Genomic DNA, 22,060 nt, shown 5'->3' on the forward strand with positions numbered 1-22,060 from the left:
CGGCAGCATGTGTAGGATTGCAGACAGATTCTGGATCCAGAATACATCACCAAGTTTACTGGGAAATTTATTAAACTACCATGTAACATGCTAAGAAAAAAAGTGAAATCAAAGACTGTTTGGATATTGATGAAGTAACATCCATCGATGTGTCAATAGACCTCCTCATTCCCACCCCCTCATGCCTCTCCTCGTTCTCCTTCACTGCTAGGGTGAAGCTAAATGCAAATGAGAGGAACAGGATCTCATACTCTGCCTGACAGCATGAATATTAAATTCTCCAATTTCAGATAGCCTGCTCTCCCAGTCCCTTTACTCTCTCCTCCTGATCTATACAGTTTCTCCTAAACCCACCCTCATTCCCCTCCTCTACCCACTCCAGACCCCCCCAAATCCAATGTTTCCATTTAGCCCCCCTACCCCATTTCCCTTATCTAGTTCCATGCTCCACCTTCCTCTCCTATCAGGTTCCACCATTTACAGCCTTTAGTCACCTCCCAGTCTCTGCAGTTAGTTCCTCTTTCCTCCTCTCCTCCATCTGCCTATCTCCCCACTCACCTCAATCCACCAATCACTTGGAAGCTGCTGTCTCACCCTTTTATCCACCCTTGTCCAGATGGTGCGTGCCAGAAACATCAACTGTCCTTTTCCCTCTGCAGGTTCTGCCCAACTTACTGATTTTTTTCCCAGCATTCTGTTTGTTGTCTCAGATTCTGGTATCTGTAATCTTTTGTGTCTCTAACCCAGCAACATTCCAAGGGGTCTCGATTGCTTGTCTATAACCGTTGTTCAAAGAAATATTTATCCACCTGGCATTAGATGTGAAGGAATCTTGTGATGGGAGAACTTGAGAGAGGTGATGGTGAGGTTGAACTGGGTGGTGATAACACGTGGGCACTGGCATTGTGCTTGCAGATGAACTCACCATTAGCTAGTTGGTTGGAGAGGAAAGAGGGGGGACCCAGCATTGACTCTTGTGGACTTCAGACATATAGGGTAGGGGCAAGAAGAGAAACTGGGGTGCTAATTACCTGGCTGCAATGGAAGCAAGGGTAGTTCCATCCACTGGGGTGGCAGAGTGAGAGGAAGATTAATCAGCCATGGCTGATTCTGCTGGCTGGTGGAGAAGGAAAAGTTCAGACAGATAAACATTGTTACAACCACGCAGAATGCCTCTAGTCATCCTGGAAGGGCAGAAGTCGGGTGGAAGGATACTGTCTCAGGATTGTGGGATACATAAGCAAGAATTGGGAAAGCCAGAGGTTCAGGGAGAGGAAGGGGAGATTGGTGATGAAGATGTAGCTGCAGGAACAGTTGGGTAAAAGGTTAGTTTTTTGAGAGTGGGGCAACAACAGAAAGATAACAGGACACAAGGGGAGAAAATCGGTCAGGATGTCAGCAAACACAAGGAAGGTGGGTGGTCAGCAGATTAGTGGGAACATAGCCTAAGCTTCAATGGTACAGATTTCAGGGAGCTCAGTGTACTCAGTATTGGGTGGGGGGATGTTTGGGAGGGATAAGTAAGAAAATAAACCACTCCAGAATAAACCACTCCAGGAACTCTCCTGGATACAATGGGAGAGCCACTCTATGCACAGCAAGTTCTCACAAACTACACCGATCAAGCCTCCTCTCATTTTGTGAGGGAAAATATTAGCCTGGATTCCACAGATAACTGACCTGCGCCAGTTGCAAAAACAGCAACAATAGACAGTTTACAGCCACCTGACGGTTTCACATCTTATCCGAAAGATTACACTGTAGGGGTCCCTGAATAGTCTGCCAGTGCCAAGCCAATATTTTGATCTTAGTTTTTTGAAGTGGGACTTGAATCCACAGTCCTTGGTCTCAGAGGCAGGAACGCAGCCAGTTTGTGGCAATCCACAGGCAGGAGGGGAATGGTAATGGCCATTAGCCCAATTTGGTCAATGATGGATGAGTTGGCCCTGGGCACTCTTGTTTGAAAGCTTCTTCCTGAGCACAAATGAGGAAGGATCTCTGGCAGTGAGTAATGGCAGTAATAACTTCCTTGTTCAGGCAGATGTGTCAGTCTGGGTCCGTACACTGAGTTGCACACACAAATGAAATTGGGGATGAGCAGATAGCCTATCCAATAGAAAATTAGCTTTACGGCCTATTGTGAGATTAGAGGTCAGGTTCGCTGATGTGCAAATGATTACAGATAGGGAATAAGAGAATGGGCGGTTGTGGCAATGGATTTTGGAAAGAGAGAAGGCAAGGCAAACTCTAACAGAGATCCATACCATTTCTGAGAATGCAGTAAGTTGGACCTTTGGCCCTGGTTCAGGAACTACGTAATCAGAGTATAAGATATATGTATGTAGGACTGGTGCCTGCCCTTGAATGGGCCTCTTGTATGCCAAAGATCTTTCATTCTCCCTCACTGTGGCCCCTGCATTGCAGTTTCTCAGTAACTGTAGCAGAAAGTTACTCTGTAACTTTATCTGAATTCTGTTTTTATTTCCTTTTGTACTACCTCAGTCTGCTTAAATATGGAATGATCTGTCTATACGGCTTGCTAATAAAAGGTTTTCTTTTATCACAGTAGATATGACAATAATAAATCAATTGCATATTTGATACTTGCATTTATTCTATACAAGAGTAGTGGAAATCATAGAAGCATACTGTCATACTAAACCACAACAGGGACCCTCGGCCACCTTTGTTCATGCCAACTAATTTGTCTGCTTTAGGCCCTTATCCCTCTACAGCTTTCCTACCTAACAACCTGCTCCAAATCGGAGATAGTGTTCCAGATGGTATTTGATTCCAACTTGGAGTCGACATCTCCTTCAATTGGGGCTGAGCCCCATCATAGGAAGGACAACATTCCATATGATCAGTTCTTCACATCTCTCCACTGCACAGTGGGACCTCCTCATTCAGGACCTCTGCCCTTCCACAGCTTCTATATTCACCATTTCAAGCTTACCACTTCCCCATCCTGGACATTAGCAGGCGCAGGTATTGTGGAAATTTGAAGACTCCCAGAATAAATCTTACTCAGTCTTAGTTATTAATTGCTCATTATGATTTGGGGGGGGGCACTATGGTGGGACTGAGGAGGGGAGAAAAGGGTCAGCCGTGATTGAATGGCAGAGCAGACTCGATGGGCCAAATAGCCTAGTTCTGCTCCTGTGTCTTATGATAATTAAATAGGTTTTTGATGTGGATTCTCAACTCATTTTGTACCATGCTAAATGGATGTGGTATAACTTCCCATATGTGTTGTTTTCATTCAAGAACAGAAACTAGCTCCTGCAATTGTATTATGCATCAGCTGCTCTGGATCTACTTGGCAGCTCAGATGGAAATCCTCTATTCTGCTGCTGTTGGCTGTGCCTTTACCATGTTATGTTACCTGTCGGCTTTATTCACAATGGGGAGCCAATAATCTCTTCTGTGATGCTGGCTGAGGGGAAATATTGGTCAGGCTATGTAAATGGAAATCACAGCACCTTATGGGAGTGCTGAGAGAGTTGCTGAGCCTTTTGTGACCCTTCATGATGAACACCTCAGTTCCCACCGTGCCTTTATATGTTTGAAAAGAGATGGATTTTTTAGAATCATTTTCATAATAAGATTTTTGATGAAATTGTCCCTTGCCTACTCATGACATTGTTCCTTAAAAGATCGAAAATAATCCCAATTGTAACTAGACACTGGTTGTTCATAACTTTGTTAGGTTAATCCTTTCTATGCCACAGATGATTTTTTTCCAGAATTTCGTCCCTTCTTGCTCTTAAAATGTTCCCGAAACCACAATTTGACTGCAGTTTCTGATAGCTTCCCAGACTACAGAGTACTCATCTGGTCAGATGTATCCTCCCCAATCGCCTTGTACACCCTCCCTGCAGCTTAAACAACTTTTTCTGTTTCCTTCCCGGTTCTGACCTGTAATGTTGACTGCTTCCCTTCCCAAAGTTTCAGCCTGAGCGTTTACAGTAATTTCTGCTTTTATTATACATTTCCATCATCTGCAGTTTTTTAAATTTTCTCCCTCCCCCGCTGCTCGGACAGCATCTCACAAAGCTTAAACACAAGAGATTCTGCAGATGCTGCAAATCCAGAGCAGCACACAAAATGCTGGAGGAACTCAGCAGGTAAGGCAGCATCTATGGAAATGAATAAACAGTCTGCAATTCAGGCTGAGGCCCTTCTTCAGGACTGGAAAGGAAGAGGGGAGAAGCCAGAACAAGAAGGTGAGGAGGGGAAGGAGTGTAAGGTAGAAGGTAGAAGGTGATAGGTGACACCAGATGGATGGGAGAGGGGAGATGAAGTAAGAAACTGGGAGGGGATAGGCAGTAAAGGGCTGGAGAAGAAGAATCTGATAGAGGAGAGTGGACCATGAGAGAAAGAGAAGGATAAGGCGCACCAGGGCAGGAGAGGAGAAGAGGAGGACTTGAGTGGGGAATTGAAGGAGGAGGAATAGTAGTGAGTGATGAATAGACAAGGGAATCATGGGGGACAAGGTTTCCCTTCCTCCACCACTGATGATGCATCTCCTCTGTTTCCTAGACATCAGGCAATCCCATCTTCCTGCCACCTTAACAGTGATAGACTTCCTCTTGTCCTCACCTACCACCCCATTTGGATGACAGAAATGATGTCTTTATGGCCAAGCTTGCAGGTGTTGCAAAGATAGGTGGAGAGGCAGGTAGGGTTGAGGTAGCAGGGAGCCTGCAGAAGGACTTGGACAGATTGGGACAATTGGCAAATAAGTGGCAAATGGAAAAAAGTGTAGGAAAGTATATGGTCATGCACTAGAAGGAATGAAGGAGTTGATTATTTTCTAAATGGGAAGAAAATTCAAAAATCAGAGGTGCAGAGACTTGGGTGTCCTGGTGCAGGATTCCCTAAAGGTTACCTTGCAGGTTGAATCAGTGGTAAGGAAGACAAATGCAATGTTAGCATTCATTTCGAAGGACTAGAATACGAAAGAAAGAATGTAATACTGGGGCTTTATAAGGCATTGGACAGATTGCACTTGGAGTATTGAGAGCAGTTTTGGGCTTATTATCTGAGAAAAGATAAGCTGGCATTGGAGAGGGTCTAGAGGTGGTTCACAAGAATGATTCTGAGAATGCCAAGTTTAATGTATGAGGAGCATTCAATGGCTCTCGGCCTGTACTAGCTGGAGTTTAGAAGAAAGTGCAGGGTGATCTCATTGAAACCTACTGAATTCCAAAAGGCCTAGACAAATTGGATATGGAGAGGATGGTTCCTGTAGTGGGTGTGTCTAGGACCAGACAGCACAGACTCCGAATAGAGGGACATGCGTTTAGAATAGAGATGAGGAGAAATTTTTTTAACCGCTGGGTGGTGAATCCGGTGACTGCTTTGCCATGGATGGCTGTGAAAGACAAGTCATTGAGTATATTTAAAGCAGAGGTAAATAGGTTCTTGGTTAGTTAGGGTGTCTAAGGTTACGGCAGAAGGCAGGAGAATGGGGCTCAGCGAGATAATAAATCAGCCATGTTGGACAGGTGGAGCCGACTCAATGGGCCAAGTGGCTAATTCTGCTCCTTTGTCTTATGGTTCGATGAACCTTTGTATTCAGCACATTGTTCTCCACAACTTCTGCCACTTTCAATCGGACCCTACCACCAAACACATCTTTACCTCCCCCCCAGTCTCCACTTTCCACGGGGATTGATCCCTCTTGATTCCTTTGTCCATTCATCCTTCCCCACTAATCTCCCTCCTGCCACTCAGTCCTACAAGCAGAAGAAGAGTTACACCAGTCAATTAACCTCCTCCCTCACCTCCATTCAGGACCCCAAATAGTCCTTCCAAGTGAGGCAACACTTCACTTGTGAATCTGCTGGGGTTAACTACCGTATCTGGTGCTCCTGATATGGACTCCTCTGTATTGGTGAAACCTGGTGTAGATTGGGGAGCCGCTTTATCGAGCACCTTTGATCCATCCATAGCAAGCAGGATTTCAAAGTGGCCAACCATTTTAATTCCTATCCCCATTCCCAGTCTGATATGTCAATCCTTGGCCACTTCTTCTGCAATGATGATGTCACTCTCAGGTCACAGGAGCAACACCTCATATTCTGTCTGGGTGGCCTCCAACCTGATGGCATTGGCATCGGATTTCTCCAAGTTCCAGAAACCCCCCCCCTTTCAATTTTCCACTCTGTTCCCTCTTACCCCTCGCCCTCTTCAGCCGCCTATCATCTCGGCCGGGTGCCCCTCCTCCTTCATTTGGTCCATTCTCCTCTCCTATCAGATTCCTTCTTCTTCAGCTCTTTACCTTCTCCCAACTTCTTGTTTCATCCACCCACCCGGCTTCACTTCTCACCTTCCAAGAATGCACCATTTGAATGGGCAACATCATCACTCCCTCTAAACTGCGGGGCTCCCTTCTGGCACTGTGGATAATTTTGACCAGAAGGACTACAGAGGCTCGAGAAGGTGGCACCTCCAACTTCTCAAGGACATGTGAAAATAGACAACAAATTCTGGCCTTGTCAGCATCCCCCAGATGCTGAATGGTGAATAAATATAAAGCAAAGTACACTTTATATTTAAGAAAATCCTCTATATTTAGCTATATGCTCTATATTTAGATAAATCTTCTGTGTTCAGATATGTCAAGATGTAGACTGTCTTGATATATTTTCTGCACTGGAGATCAGTACTGCTTATTTTTAGTCGAATGTGTCAATGCATTGATATTGTTTAATGAAGGAAGGACTCAAGGATGAAGGCCAGGTTTTTTAATGTAAATGAGTTTTACACGATCCTAGAGGCACTGTTCAAAGCTGTAACTGTGTTGTGTGGGTTGAGGAAGAGTGAATCACACGAAGCGCCAAATTTCCCAAAGGGCCTTGAAGATGCGAGACGTAAGAGCTAATTACTGACTGGCCTATAATGCCTACAGTTTCCAATGGTGTTATGCCATTACGTCAGTCTAGCTAGATCAGATATTGGTTACTTACCATCGGCAGTTTGGAAGAACGTTTTCTGGGCCGCATCTGAATCTTCAGCCATCATAGAACATAAAACATAGAAATTTAAAGCACATTACAGGCCCTTCAGCCCACAATATTGTGCCAACCATGTAACTTACTCTAGGGAAGCCTAGGATTTCCCTTATGCAAGGCCCTCTATTTTTCTAAGCTCCATGCACCTATGTAAGAGGCTCTTCAAAGACCCTGTTGTATCCGCTTCCACCAGCACCGCCAGCAGTACATTCCACGCACCCACCACTCTCTGTGTGGAAAACTTACCTCTGATATCCCCTAAGACGTATTTCCAAGCGCCTTAAAACTATAATCCCTCTTGTTAGCCATTTCGGCCCTGGGAAAAAGCCTCTAGCTATCCACACGATCAATGCCCCTCATCATCTTATAGACCTATAGATCTCAATCTCGTCAAGACTTTCAAACAGTGTGGGGACCCTTTCTGAATTATTTTCAAACTTTCAAAAGCCTCAATTCATTGTTTAAATTTAGATGTTGGCTATTATTAATTTTTATTACACGAGAAGGTATTTTACCTTTTTTTCTCCTAAATAAACAGCTTCATTCTTGGTAGGGGTTAGACTCTTTTTTTGTAATAAATTAGTATATTTCAATATAACTATTGACTAACCTACATGAATACAGGGTAATGAGATTGTTATTATGGATAGATATAATGTAATTGGTAGTTTTTTCTTCTCATTTTTGAATTCTTATATATGCTTTCTTGTACTCTGTATTCTTCTATGTAGAAACTAAAAATATTGAAAAGGAACAAGGGAACAACATTTGCAACCCTCCATTCCTCTGATATTTCTCCCTTCCCTATTGATATTGCAAAGATCATCGCAAGGGGCTTAGCAATCTCCTCCCTCACTTCCCACAGTAGCCTGGGGTATATCTCATCCGGTCCCGGTGACTTATCTAACTTAATGCTTTTCAAAAGCTCCAGCACATCCTACTTCTTAATATCTATCTGCTCAAGCGTTTCAGCCTGCTGTAAGTCATCCCCACAATTGCCAAGATCTTTTTCCCTGGTGAATACTGAAGCAAAGTATTCATTAAGAACCTGCACTATCTCCTCCGACTCCATGCACACATTTCCTCTATCACTCCTGATTGATCCTATTCTCACACGGCTCATCCTCTTGCTCTTCGCATACTTGTAGGATGCCTTGGGGTTTTCCTTAATCCTGCTCACCAAGGCCTTCTCATGGCTCCTTCTGGCTCTTCTAATTCCATTCCTAAGCTCTTTCCTAGCAACCTTGTAATTTTCCTTGTAACTAGATTTTTTTATGTCCTTTGTACACCATGGTTCTTTAACTCTACCGTCCTCTCCCTGCCTCAATAGACCATACCCATGCAGAACTCCATGGATATGTTCCCTGAACGTTTGCCATATTTTTGCTGTGCATTTCCCTGAGAACATCTGCTACCAATTTACACTCCCAAGTTCCTGCCTAATAGCATCATATTTCCCCTTGCGCCAAGTCAATGTTTTCCAAAGTTTCTTGTTCCCATCACTCTCCAGCACTATGGTGAAGAAGATAGAGTTGTGATCACTACCTCCAAAATGCTCTCCCATTGCGAGATGTGACACCTGACCAGATTCATTTCCCAATACCAGATCGAGTACAACTTCTCCACTAGTATTATCTTCCAGTATTTCATCCTGTTCCTTTCTCCTTTGTTTCTGATGTAGAAGAAGACCATGCAGCCCATTGGTCCATGCTATCTTACAGAAGGACAATCCCTCTAGTCCCATTCTGCCTCCCCATTTCCGTGTAACCCCATGCCTTCCTCTCGTGCACAATGCTCATTGACTCCCGTGGATTCTTTTTGCCTTTTAACAGTGCTAACGTGTCATTTCTGGTAAGCAATCAACCTACTGCCACTCTGCTTGGGATAGTCATCTCTCAGACTTCAGTTCAGATAGAGAGTGATCTCCCAGACTTCAAATTCAGTTTACAGGTATAGCCTTCCCTGGGGTCAGCTGAGTTTGTAGATTTATTACATACTTATGGCTAATTAAGGCCAATGTCTTAAAAATAGCTGAACAGGTTATTTTCCTGTTGGCTGCTTTGGGGTTTCTGCTGTACCAGTCCTCTGCATGCTTCCTATGATCACAACAGAGGCTCATTGGCTGTAAAGCACTTTCTATACCCAGAGCTCATGATGGCCACTGTGTAAGCACAGCTATCGCTTGTTTTATGGTGCAAGATCAGTCCATCTCAGCAGTTTTCGCCAGTAATAAGCTCATAAAGGAGGTTTGTTCTGTGCAGTGGGCGATGAGGTAAGTGGAGTATTAGCCAATGCGCAATAAATAACAGAAATTGCCCTGGGTGTCAGGGGAGGGAAAACAACCTTCCAGAGTTCCATTTATTTTTATTTTCATTTTTATTTATTCAGAGATACAGCGTGGAATAGGCCCTCCCAGAACTTTGAGCCACACTGCCCAGTAACCCCTGATTTAACCCTAACCTAATGATGGGACAATTTACCTCCCCTCTACGTCTTTGGACTGTGGGAGGAAACCAGAGAACCCGGAGGAAACCCGCGCATTCCACAGGGAAGACGTACAGAGTCTCCTTACAGAGGATGCTGGGATTGAACTCTGAACCCTGAACCCTGATACCCTGAGCTGTAATAGTGTCACCCTAACCGCTACGCTACCATGGCGACCTTATAGATTGGCAATGGAGCCTAGCTGAACAGGTCATTGCCCAGTAGGACTGTACTTCAGTTGCAGAACTGCGAATGTACTTTCCATTGATTTGTCAATCTAGCTGTGAGATTCCTTCAAATGGGAGTGTCAAACAGAAGTCTACCACTACACAGCAATGGTGAGTCCACAGGTGAATTTACAACATCACAGTACTTTCTCAGTGTGAAGCTGGGATCTGTGCAATTTGCTATTTAGATTAACAAGTGTTCTTAATCTAAATGCTGAGACAAAAACATCTCCTTTATTAACTCTTGTGTGTGCACACGTATATTGTTCATGAGAGTGAAGGGGGTTTACAGTGGTTCACTGAGTGTGTGTGATGTAGTATATATAGTGCTCCATTATGTTTCTGTATGTGTGAGAAAGAGCTTGTGGTCTAGTTGGGGTACAGGTATCTCTTTAAGAAATTTATAGTGATCCACTTTGTGAGATTTAGTTTTTATATTTCTGTGTGTGAGATACATTGTGTGTGTTTATTCATGAGATGTATAGTGGTCCATTTTGTGTGTATATTTATCTTTGTGTATGTTGACTTGGGCAGTATTCTCTGGCAATAAGAGTCTTCACTGATTGCAAAGGGTTTTAGGTTAACCATTGTGACTATGTGTTTCAAAGAGGCCTTTTGAGTATTGCTGGGAAAAGGAGCTTTGGAATGTGCCCGAGGGGAGGTCTTACCCTGAAATAATGAACAGCGTGCGTTGAATTGTGCCCCTGCGTGAGAAGGATGCAGTGAATACAAAGGTCCAGACTGGATCCGTTGCTGTTGACGAACCAATGTGACTCCTATTTAACATTATAAACTTTGCCCTAATTACAGAATCACAATTTCAGAAAGGTCCCAGAGTGCCCTGAGGTATGGTGACAGGACTCAGCATTACTTCTCTACCCAGTGCAGGCAGCAGATTCTTACGTTGGAGGCTGGCCTGGTGAAGAAGCAGAGGAACCACAGCCAGTAGGCCGAGGAACACTCTAATATTCTTCCAGATGGGCACACAGAAAAGGAAAGTAGATTAGGAAGGCTGAAGTGGAACATTTTCCTTGTGAAATAGGGTTAAAAAACTTAATTGTTGCGAAGTTACGTGTTCTAGCCTGGGGACTCCCTGGAATACCTCCAGAAGAATGTGCATGCCTCCTGGGAAGCCATCTTACGTGAGTAATAGTGCCCCTAGGTCCAGCTGATGCCAGAGGACACTGTTCTGAGCAGGTCATAAGTTGAACTTGCTCTGGGTTTTATGGTTGCCTTACTAGTGGCCCTTAACCATACAAATGATCGCATGTGATTCACTATGTTCAGAGAGTGCTGTATAAATGCAAGTTTTCATTGAGTGAAGATTGTGAACCACAGGACATTCTAGAATGGTGATCTGGAAGAAGAGAAGATTGGGTCGTTCGAAGATCTATTTCCCTGAAATGAGTACGGGAATGACTTGCTGTAGACGGTGGAAGGAGGTGCCTATTCTGCGGCAGAGGCCTCAGACCATTCTGTACTTTCAATTCATTCTCTAGTTTCCATTTGTATTCATACTGATTGGTAACAAAATGGGAACTAACCACATGGCAAGTCACAGGCACAGGTTAGCCTCAGAATGTTAAAGTGTGACTCAGCAACCAATACCCACCGGCGTGAAGAGTTTGCTTTTCCACATGCATTTCTACATTAAAAGATAGTGATAGTGTATCTACAAAAACGTTTTACGTCACAAGAACAATAAAATATCAGCTTAAACCCAGGCAGGTTGGAATTCTCCACTCGCAAAATATCGTGGGATAAATGAGAAATGCTAACAAGGTGCTTGTCAGAACTAATTGCCCTGAGCCCGGCCGTCTCACAGAAATTACACAGAGGAATGGAAATTGCTTGGTGAAGCTGGGGTAGGGTGGTTGGTGAGTACAGCATCAATGGAGATGACAGAAACGGGTGAGGGGGAGGTGTGAGCCATGACTGGGGAGGTGCAGGTAACTGGAATTTGGGGGGAGGTGTCATTGATAGGGTGAGGGATGAGTGGAGGGAGGTGTCAGAGGCTGGTGGATGAGTGGAGGAAAGTGTCAGGGATAGGGTGAAGAAGGAGGGATGGATTCGGTATCGGTGACAGGTGTGACACAGGAGGGGTTGTGATACAGGAGGGACTCCTATCAGTGATGGGTGTGACACAGGTGGAGTTCCTATCGGTGATGGGTCTGACACAGGTGGGGTTCCTATCGGTGACGGATGAGACACCGGAGGGGTTCCTATTGGTGACGGGTGTGATTGGTGACGGGTGTGACACAGGTGGGTTCCTATCGGTGACGGATGTGACACAGGTGGGGTTCCTATCGGTGATGGGTGTGACACAGGTGGGTTCCTATCGGTGACAGATGTGACACAGGTGGGTTCCTATCGGTGATGTGTGTGACTCAGGTTGGTTTCCTATCGGTGACAGGTGTGACACAGGTGGGGTTCCTATTGGTGATCGGTGTGACACAGGTGAGGTTCCTATCAGTGATGTGTGTGACACAGGTAAGGTTCCTATCAGTGATGTGTGTGACACAGGTGGGGTTCCTATTGGTGACGGGTCTGACACAGGTGGAGTTCCTATCAGTGACAGGTGTGACACAGGTGGGGTTCCTATTGGTGACAGGTGTGACACAGATGGGGTTCCTATTGGTGACAGGTGTGACACAGGTGAGATACCTATCGGTGATGTGTGTGACACAGGTGGGTTTCCTATCATTGACGGATGTGACACAGGTGGGGTGCCAATCGGTGACAGGTCTGACACAGGTGGGTTCCTATCAGTGACGGGTGTGACACAGGTGAGGTGCCTATCGGTGACGGGTGTGACACAGGTGGGGTTCATATCGGTGATGTGTGTGACACAGGTGGGTTCCTATTGGTGACGGGTGTGACACGGGTGGGGTTCCTATTGGTGACGGATGTGACACAGGTGGGTTCCTATCGGTGACGGGTGTGACACAGGTGGGTTCCTATCGGTGACGGATGTGACACAGGTGGGTTCCTATCGGTGATGGGTGTAACACAGGTAGGGTTCCTATTGGTGACGGGTGTGGCACAGGTGGGTTCCTATCGGTGATGGGTGTGACACAGGTGGGGTTCCTATTGGTGACGGGTGTGACACAGGTGGGGTTCCTATTGGTGACGGGTGTGACACAGGTGGGGTTCCTATTGGTGACGGATGTGACACAGGTGGGGTTCCTATTGGTGACGGGTGTGGCACAGGTGAGGTTCTTATCAGTGATGTGTGTGACACAGGTGGGGTGCCTATCGGTGACGGGTGTGACACAGGTGGGTTCCTATCGGTGATGGGTGTAACACAGGTAGGGTTCCTATCGGTGACATGTGTGACACAGGTGGGTTCCTATTGGTGACGGATGTGACACAGGTGGGTTCCTATTGGTGACGGGTGTGATTGGTGACGGCTGTGACACAGGTGTGGTTCCTATCGGTGATGGGTGTGACACAGGTGGGGTTCCTATTGGTGACGGGTGTGACACAGGTGGGGTTCCTATTGGTGACAGGTGTGACACAGGTGAGATGCCTATCAGTGACAGATGTGACACAGGTGGGGTTCCTATCGGTGACGGGTTTGACACAGGTGGGGTGCCTATCGGTGAGGGGTGTAACACAGGTGGGTTACTATCAGTGACGGGTGTGACACAGGTGGGGTTCCTATCGATGACGGGTGTGAGAAAGGTGGGTTTCGTATCAGTGATGGGTGTGACATAGGTGAGGTGCCTATCGGTGACAGATGTGACACAGGTGGGTTCCTATCGGTGATGTGTGTGACTCAGGTTGGTTTCCTATCGGTGACAGGTGTGACACAGGTGGGGTTCCTATTGGTGATCGGTGTGACACAGGTGAGGTTCCTATCAGTGATGTGTGTGACACAGGTGAGGTTCCTATCAGTGATGTGTGTGACACAGGTGGGGTTCCTATTGGTGACGGGTCTGACACAGGTGGAGTTCCTATCAGTGACAGGTGTGACACAGGTGGGGTTCCTATTGGTGACAGGTGTGACACAGATGGGGTTCCTATTGGTGACAGGTGTGACACAAGTGAGATACCTATCGGTGATGTGTGTGACACAGGTGGGTTTCCTATCATTGACGGATGTGACACAGGTGGGGTGCCAATCGGTGACAGGTCTGACACAGGTGGGTTCCTATCAGTGACGGGTGTGACACAGGTGAGGTGCCTATCGGTGACGGGTGTGACACAGGTGGGGTTCATATCGGTGATGTGTGTGACACAGGTGGGTTCCTATTGGTGACGGGTGTGACACGGGTGGGGTTCCTATTGGTGACGGATGTGACACAGGTGGGTTCCTATCGGTGATGGGTGTAACACAGGTAGGGTTCCTATCGGTGACGGGTGTGACACAGGTGGGTTCCTATCGGTGACGGATGTGACACAGGTGGGTTCCTATCGGTGATGGGTGTAACACAGGTAGGGTTCCTATTGGTGACGGGTGTGGCACAGGTGGGTTCCTATCGGTGATGGGTGTGACACAGGTGGGGTTCCTATTGGTGACGGGTGTGACACAGGTGGGGTTCCTATTGGTGACGGGTGTGGCACAGGTGAGGTTCTTATCAGTGATGTGTGTGACACAGGTGGGGTGCCTATCGGTGACGGGTGTGACACAGGTGGGTTCCTATCGGTGATGGGTGTAACACAGGTAGGGTTCCTATCGGTGACATGTGTGACACAGGTGGGTTCCTATTGGTGACGGATGTGACACAGGTGGGTTCTTATTGGTGACGGGTGTGATTGGTGACGGCTGTGACACAGGTGTGGTTCCTATCGGTGATGGGTGTGACACAGGTGGGGTTCCTATTGGTGACGGGTGTGACACAGGTGGGGTTCCTATTGGTGACAGGTGTGACACAGGTGAGATGCCTATCAGTGACAGATGTGACACAGGTGGGGTTCCTATCGGTGACGGGTTTGACACAGGTGGGGTGCCTATCGGTGAGGGGTGTAACACAGGTGGGTTACTATCAGTGACGGGTGTGACACAGGTGGGGTTCCTATCGATGACGGGTGTGAGAAAGGTGGGTTTCGTATCAGTGATGGGTGTGACATAGGTGAGGTGCCTATCGGTGACAGATGTGACACAGGTGGGTTCCTATCGGTGACGGGTGTGACACAGGTGGGTTCCTATCGGTGATAGGTGTAACACAGGTAGGGTTCCTATCGGTGACAGGTGTGACACAGGTGGGTTCCTATGGGTGACGTGTGTGACACAGGTGGGGTTCCTATCGGTGACATGTCTGACACAGGTGGGGTTCCTATTGGTGACGGATGTGACACAGGTGGGGTTCCTATTGGTGACGGGTGTGACACAGGTGGGGTTCCTATTGGTGACAGGTGTGACACAGGTGAGATACCTATCGGTGATGTGTGTGACACAGGTGGGTTTCCTATCATTGACGGATGTGACACAGGTGGGGTGCCTATCAGTGACAGGTCTGACACAGGTGGGTTCCTATCAGTGACGGGTGTGACACAGGTGAGGTGCCTATCGGTGACGGGTGTGACACAGGTGGGGTTCCTATCGGTGATGGGTGTGACACATGTGTGGTTCCTATTGGTGACGGGTGTGACACAGGTGGGGTTCCTAACGGTGATGTGTGTGACACAGGTTTGGTTCCTATTGGTGACGGGTGTGACGCAGGTGAGGTTCCTAGTGGTGACAAGTGTGACACAAGTGGGTTTCCTATCGGTGACGGGTGTGACACAGGTGGGTTCCTATCAGTGACGGGTGTGACACAGGTGAGGTGCCTATCGGTGACGGGTGTGACACAGGCACAGGTGGGTTTCCTGTCGGTGACGGGTGTGACACAGGTGTGGTTCCTATCGGTGACATGTCTGACACAGGTGGGGTTCCTATAGGTGACGTGTGTGTCACAGGTGGGGTTCCTATCAGTGACGGGTGTGACACAGGTGGGGTTCGTATCGGTAATGGGTGTGACATAGGTGAGGTACCTATCGGTGCCAGATGTGACACAGGTGGGGTTCCTATCAGTGAGGGGTGTCACACAGGTGGGATGCCTATCGGTGATGGGTGTGTCACAGGTGGGGTTCCTATCGGTGACGGATGTGACACAGGTGGGTTCCTATCGGTGATGGGTGTGACACAGGTGGGTTCCTATCGATGACGGGTGTGACACAGGTGGGGTTCCTATCGGTGACGGGTGTGACAGAGGTGGGGTTCCTATCGATGACGGGTGTGACACAGGTGGGGTTCCTATCGGTGACAGGTGTGACACGGGTGAGGTGCCTATCGGTGATGGGTGTGTCACAGGTGGGGTTCCTATCGGTGACGGATGTGACACAGGTGGGTTCCTATCGGTGATGGGTGTGACACAGGTGGGTTCCTATCGATGACGGGTGTGACACAGGTGGGGTTCCTATCGGTGACGGGTGTGACAGAGGTGGGGTTCCTATCGATGACGGGTGTGACACAGGTGAGGTTCCTATCGGTGACGGGTGTGACACGGGTGAGGTGCCTATCGGTGATGGGTGTAACACAGGTGGGGTGCCTATCGGTGATGGGTCTGACACAGGTGGGGTTCCTATTGGTGATGGTTGTGACACAGGAGAGGTGCCTATCGGTGATGGGTGTGACACAGGTGTGGTTCCAATCGGTGACGTGTTTGACACAGGTATGGTTCCAATCGGTGACGGGTTTGACACAGGTATGATTCCAATCGGTGACGGGTGTGACACAGGTGGGGTTCCAATCGGTGACGGGTTTGACACAGGTGGGGTTCCAATCGGTGACGGGTGTGACACGGGTGGGGTTCCAATCGGTGACGGGTTTGACACAGGTGGGGTTCCTATTGGTGATGGTTGTGACACAGGAGAGGTGCCTATCGGTGACGGGTGTGACACAGGTGGGGTTCCAATCGGTGACGGGTGTGACACAGGTGGGGTTCCAATCGGTGACGGGTTTGACACAGGTGGGGTTCCAATCGGTGACGGGTGTGACACAGGTGGGGTTCCAATCGGTGACGGGTTTGACACAGGTGGGTTCCTATCGGTGACGGGTGTGACACAGGTGGGGTTCCTATCAGTGACGGGTTTGACACAGGTGGGTTCCAATCGGTGACGGGTTTGACACAGGTGGAGTTCAATCGGTGACGGGTTTGACACAGGTATGGTTCCAATCGGTGACGGGTGTGACACAGGTGGGGTTCCAATCGGTGACGGGTTTGACACAGGTGGGTTCCTATCGGTGACGGGTGTGACACAGGTGGGGTTCCTATCAGTGACGGGTTTGACACAGGTGGGTTCCAATCGGTGACGGGTTTGACACAGGTGGGGTTCCAATCGGTGACGGGTTTGACACAGGTATGGTTCCAATCGGTGACGGGTTTGACACAGGTGGGGTTCCAATCGGTGACGGGTTTGACACAGGTATGGTTCCAATCGGTGACGGGTTTGACACAGGTGGGGTTCCAATCGGTGACGGGTGTGACACAGGTGGGGTTCCAATCGGTGACGGGTGTGACACAGGTGGGGTTCCTATCAGTGACGGGTTTGACACAGGTGGGTTCCAATCGGTGACGGGTTTGACACAGGTGGGGTTCCAATCGGTGATGGGTTTGACACAGGTATGGTTCCAATCGGTGATGGGTGTGACACAGGTATGGTTCCAATCGGTGACGGGTGTGACACAGGTGGGGTTCCAATCGGTGATGGGTGTGACACAGGTGGGGTTCCAATCGGTGACGGGTTTGACACAGGTATGGTTCCAATCGATGACAGGTGTGACACAGGTGGGGTTCCAATCGGTGACGGGTGTGACACAGGTGGGGTTCCAATCGGTGACGGGTGTCACGTTGTACTGATAACTGGCATTCACCTTGCAGCTTCCCATTGTGGCTTCATCAATCGTTACCCTTTATTTTCTGGAACTGACTGACATCTTCAGACCAGCTAAGGTGGGCTTCCAGTGCTATGACCGAGCCCTGAGCATGCCGTATGTGGAACCCAGTGAGGAACTCATACCATTACTGATGCTCCTCAGCCTGGCATTTGCTGGTCCAGCAGCCTCTGTAAGTAGCGCTGTCTTCCCTCAGTAAGCGCAGCTTGGTCGGACTTTGGAACAGCTCCCCCGCCTCCTGTTCTAGTTATCATGGCTGGATCAGCTTCAGTTGCTCCAGAGCTTCCAGCACTTCACAAAAACAGCCCTGAGTGTTGTGAATGAGCAGGGCTTAGTGCCACGAACCTCTGCACCCTAAGCTCACTCCTAGCTGAGTCCTTGTAGCACTGTGTTGGCAAAAACTAGAATCAAATGTACAAATGGTGATGGACAGAAAATTCTACTCTCGTCATGACATGCTGATGAGATTTCCTTAGCTCTTCCCCTCAAGTCTCACTGGGGATTGGGAGAGCCTTTGTTGCAATTTTGCCTGAGTTTAAATCAATTTCTGTCCAATGTACCTCAATTTGCCAAGAGTGCTAGATTCTGGTCTTTTGACTGATGCCCATCTGGCCCAAGGTTTGGAATGATAAGATTCAGACTTTCCATCTCGTCCCCTGACTTGGTCAGAACCTGCCAGCTGTCCCACCGCTACCAAGGTTTTTTGCTACAAAGCATTCCAAGCGGCTGTTGTTGCTGACGTGAGACCTAAATGCGGATACTTTTAAGCATGTTGTGTTACACTGTATTGCAGCCTTTGGTTTTCATGGTACCTGTGCTGTGTGGTTTTAAGACCATAAGACAAAGGAGCAGAAGTCGGCCATTTGGCCCATCAAGTCTGCTCTGCCATTTTATCATGAGCTGATCCATTCTCCCATTTTCCACCGCAGATTATGATTGGTGAAGGGATTGTCTACTGCTGCCAGTCGAAACTGAAGAATAAGGAGTGCTCCGAAGGCAGCATTAATGCCGGTGGCTGTAACTTCAACTCCTTCCTCCGACGCACCGTAAGGTTTGTTGGTAGGTTCAGCAGTGCTGTGTACTTTACTCAGTGCATTGTTTGACACAAGTTCTGAGGCAATGGAAAGGCAGGGACCGTGCTGTTTACAACCTATGACTAGACATGGCATCAGCCTCTATTAGCCTACAACAGGGGCAGGTTTAATGCAAGGAAAGTGATGTGCTAGACAGCTTTGGCAAGCCTTTTCTTACAATCTCACAAGGTCCTTGGCAAAAGTCCATGTGGAGGAGCAGATTGTACCGAGGACCTGTGAAAAGATTGGTGGGAAGTGAATGTGTTGGAGATGTACATCTGGGAATTGCACAGCACTCCTCTTTAGGCTTTGTCCAGTGTTGTGGATCACGGGGTCATCATTGTAAAAGAGCAGACACTTTGTTTCTGAGGTTCGTGGAATGGCCTTGTCAGGTTCTGTGGAATGCCAAGTTAAAACTGGCAGTGTGGACTGCAGGAGAGGCTCTGGAGATGCTCCCAGCAGTCATGAGCACTGTTTCCCAGCAGCAAGCACACGATGTAACATTAACCATAAATTTCCTGTGAGAGATAATCAAGGCCCTCCATTGGCCGAGGTTGACCATGGGTGCATCCTACCTGTTTACATGAGTGTGGGCAGTACGATATGGAGGGCCAGCGGTTGCCCGTGTAGCAGGTTCCCCATCTTCTCACAGCTGATGAATCCAAAAGAATGGCAGAGGCTGATTCATTTAGCACCTGTGATGTCGCTGGAGTTGCTAGTCAGTGTTAAACTCAATGTAGGACTGCCTTAGGGACTCCAGCTTGGGACTCTCCCTCAGGGTTTGCTGCCGAAGCCTTCCCCTTAAGTGGGTATAGCTGCAAGGCAGCGGAAGTTTGAGATCGGAGTTTTCATTCTCCTAGATGAGCTGCCAAACGTGGCTGATGAGCCCATCTGTCCAAAGCAACTGCTTTAATGTGCTATTGACCCACTTTTACCCCTTTTACTCTCAGTAGAAATGGTTCTGCCGGGCTTCGTAGCTAATTCACACACAAAGGCCAGGAAGTGGACTTGGTTATCAGAGGCTATTTGAGATGTATGACATTGGCAGCATTCAATGGGTAGTGGGAACTTATCACCACAACCTGTCCCGGCTATGACAACGTTAAGGAGATCAAAGTAGGATAATTTCCCAGGCAGTCTGTAGAAGAAACTGCAGACTCTTCAACATTGTAGGTGAGTGAAGCCACCCTACATCTGATTAATGTTATATCAGGCAGAAACTAATCTGTACCAAATAAAATACCTGGCTCTTCTCCAAGCCATCTTTCTCTGGGAAAAGCTTCACCTACTAGTGAGATCTTCCTCAGCTTATGGTTGTGATCACTGAACTCAAATTATTTTGAATGGAGTAAAATGTATTCCACCATTTCCTCCTTCATCGTACTGAATATTAAACACACTATCCTCAAGTCTAACTTACTAATAAGTTAGAAGTGGGTATTAATCAATTGGACTTCACTGTACCTTTTCCAAGCCACACAACCACCCATTGTGTTCAGTAATGAGATAGTGATGGGGGAGCCTTGCTCGTGGGGGCAGGTTCGAGAGATAGCAATCAAGGACAGGATTAGCAACCATTTGTTCGAGTGCAGATTGATTGCAGAAAGGCAGCCTTGCTCATTTCAAGCAAATCACATCTAACTAATGTGACAGCTTTTTTGATGTAGTAGCAGCAGGCTGATGAGGGGGAGTAGCTGACGTGACAGGGCTGGACTTCAATAGGCAGGTGATGAAGTGCCACATTGTGGGCTTGTCATCAAGACTGAGACGCATGATATGTAAGCAGAAAGGATGGGAACTTAGCTGAGTAACAGGAGCCAGTGGGAAGGAGTAAAAGGGAGGACTGGAGGTAAGTGTAGAATGAAGTTCCCTGGAGAGTTTGTGACGGGGAATATATCTTTCTTTCATGTATAGTAAATGTGTGTCCAGGGCCCAGTTCTGCAGTTGACACGGAACATATAAGCTTTTTGAACCACGATTAATTAACTTCAAGATGTGCAATGGAGGCAGATGAAATCTGATGCCTCTAAATTTGAGATGTTACATTTTGGTAGAAAAAAAGAAGACACAATTCTGAAATGGGGACAACGTTTTGGGGTACATACAGAGCTGTGCTGCCACTGTTTTTGGTTTGTCCTCTCCATGAGAACAGCATTTCCCCAAGGGCTGGTGATGGAGGAACCCAGCACATTAATGTTAAAGGCCTGATCCCAAAGCACCGACCATCCCTCTGCTTCTATAGATGCTGCCCGAGTCACCGGGTTCCCCCAGGAGTTTGTTTTCTGTCTGTAATGTGTGACTCCGTGAGTTTGGTTTTGGCAGGCTTATGTTTAACTTGTCTGCAGGACATCTCTCCCGACTTAGTCACAAGGTATTTGAGAGCAGACATTGGCATTGTCACTTGGGCTGGGGGCAACTTTGTCCAAATTTGTTGCCTCAGTCAGTGCTGCACTACTCTGCACAGTTTTATTCATTCCCTCTTTAAATATAGTATAGGGGGAGACTGAGTAGTGTGTTCAGCCATTTCAGAGGGCCCTCAGTGATCAATCACAATGTTGCCTCCAGCTAACTGGACTCTGAAAACTCAGAGAACAAGGAGAACAGATTGGCCCAGTGACCAAACCGCTCTGAAGTTTGAACAACAAAATTCCTTTTTTATATGGAAATTGATTAGTTGGATACAGATACTAGTCAATTCTCAACCTTGTGTATGTTCTAATCATTTATTTGCATAATCAATCACACTATGAATATGCATACAGGTGTTAATAGCCAATAGAAACTACAAATTAATGGCCAGTAATACCTCAGATGATGATATTGACGTTGACTCAGACCTGAGAGGCCAGTGTCGGCATTTTCACGCCTTACAAGTCGCGGTTCGAAAGGCTGTGTGGGGCGCCACTTCTCGCACAGATATTTCGCAGTATTATTTTACAAGGCCAAGTTGCGAACTCGACGTCAACCCGGCGCGGATGGAAAGTGCGCACAGGAGCAGTCTGTCACTGGATCGAACTTGGGAACCTCCGTTCTCGAGCCCAGCGCTGATCTCACTGCGTCACCGGCCGACATCATCATCATCAATACCTCAGAGTTAAACTGATTGTCCAATATATGGTGTGTACCTTGCATCCTTATCTTGTCTTGCTATGCCAAATGGCCTTGGTACCCAGCCTTGAACAGAAAAGCTGTACAAAGGGGAGTTGGGCTTTGAAGGGCCATGTTCAGTGTGGACGACTGTTCCTGTCAGCACATCTTGACTGTTGCGTCAATGAACTTCCACACACCCTGAAAAACCTGTACAAAGGGAAGTCCAGCTCAAAGGTTTGGTTCAGCTTGAGACTGTACAATGTCTGTACTCTGTGCTGGCAGCAGTAC

At 47.5% G+C, this 22,060-nt stretch overlaps 1 protein-coding gene across 1 annotated transcript in view; it reads left to right on the plus strand.

The window, feature by feature from the left end:
* Positions 1 to 22,060, plus strand: part of LOC140187960 (phospholipid phosphatase-related protein type 3-like) — a 104,769-nt gene that overhangs the window by 50,917 nt on the left and 31,792 nt on the right. The window contains exons 3-4 of the mRNA XM_072243821.1: positions 17,596 to 17,781; positions 18,539 to 18,668. Of these exons, the coding sequence (XP_072099922.1) occupies positions 17,596 to 17,781; positions 18,539 to 18,668 (316 nt within the window). The remainder of the gene's footprint in view (positions 1 to 17,595; positions 17,782 to 18,538; positions 18,669 to 22,060) is intronic.

The sequence above is a fragment of the Mobula birostris genome, chromosome 26 (assembly GCF_030028105.1).
Source record: "Mobula birostris isolate sMobBir1 chromosome 26, sMobBir1.hap1, whole genome shotgun sequence".
Lineage (NCBI taxonomy): Eukaryota > Metazoa > Chordata > Chondrichthyes > Myliobatiformes > Myliobatidae > Mobula > Mobula birostris.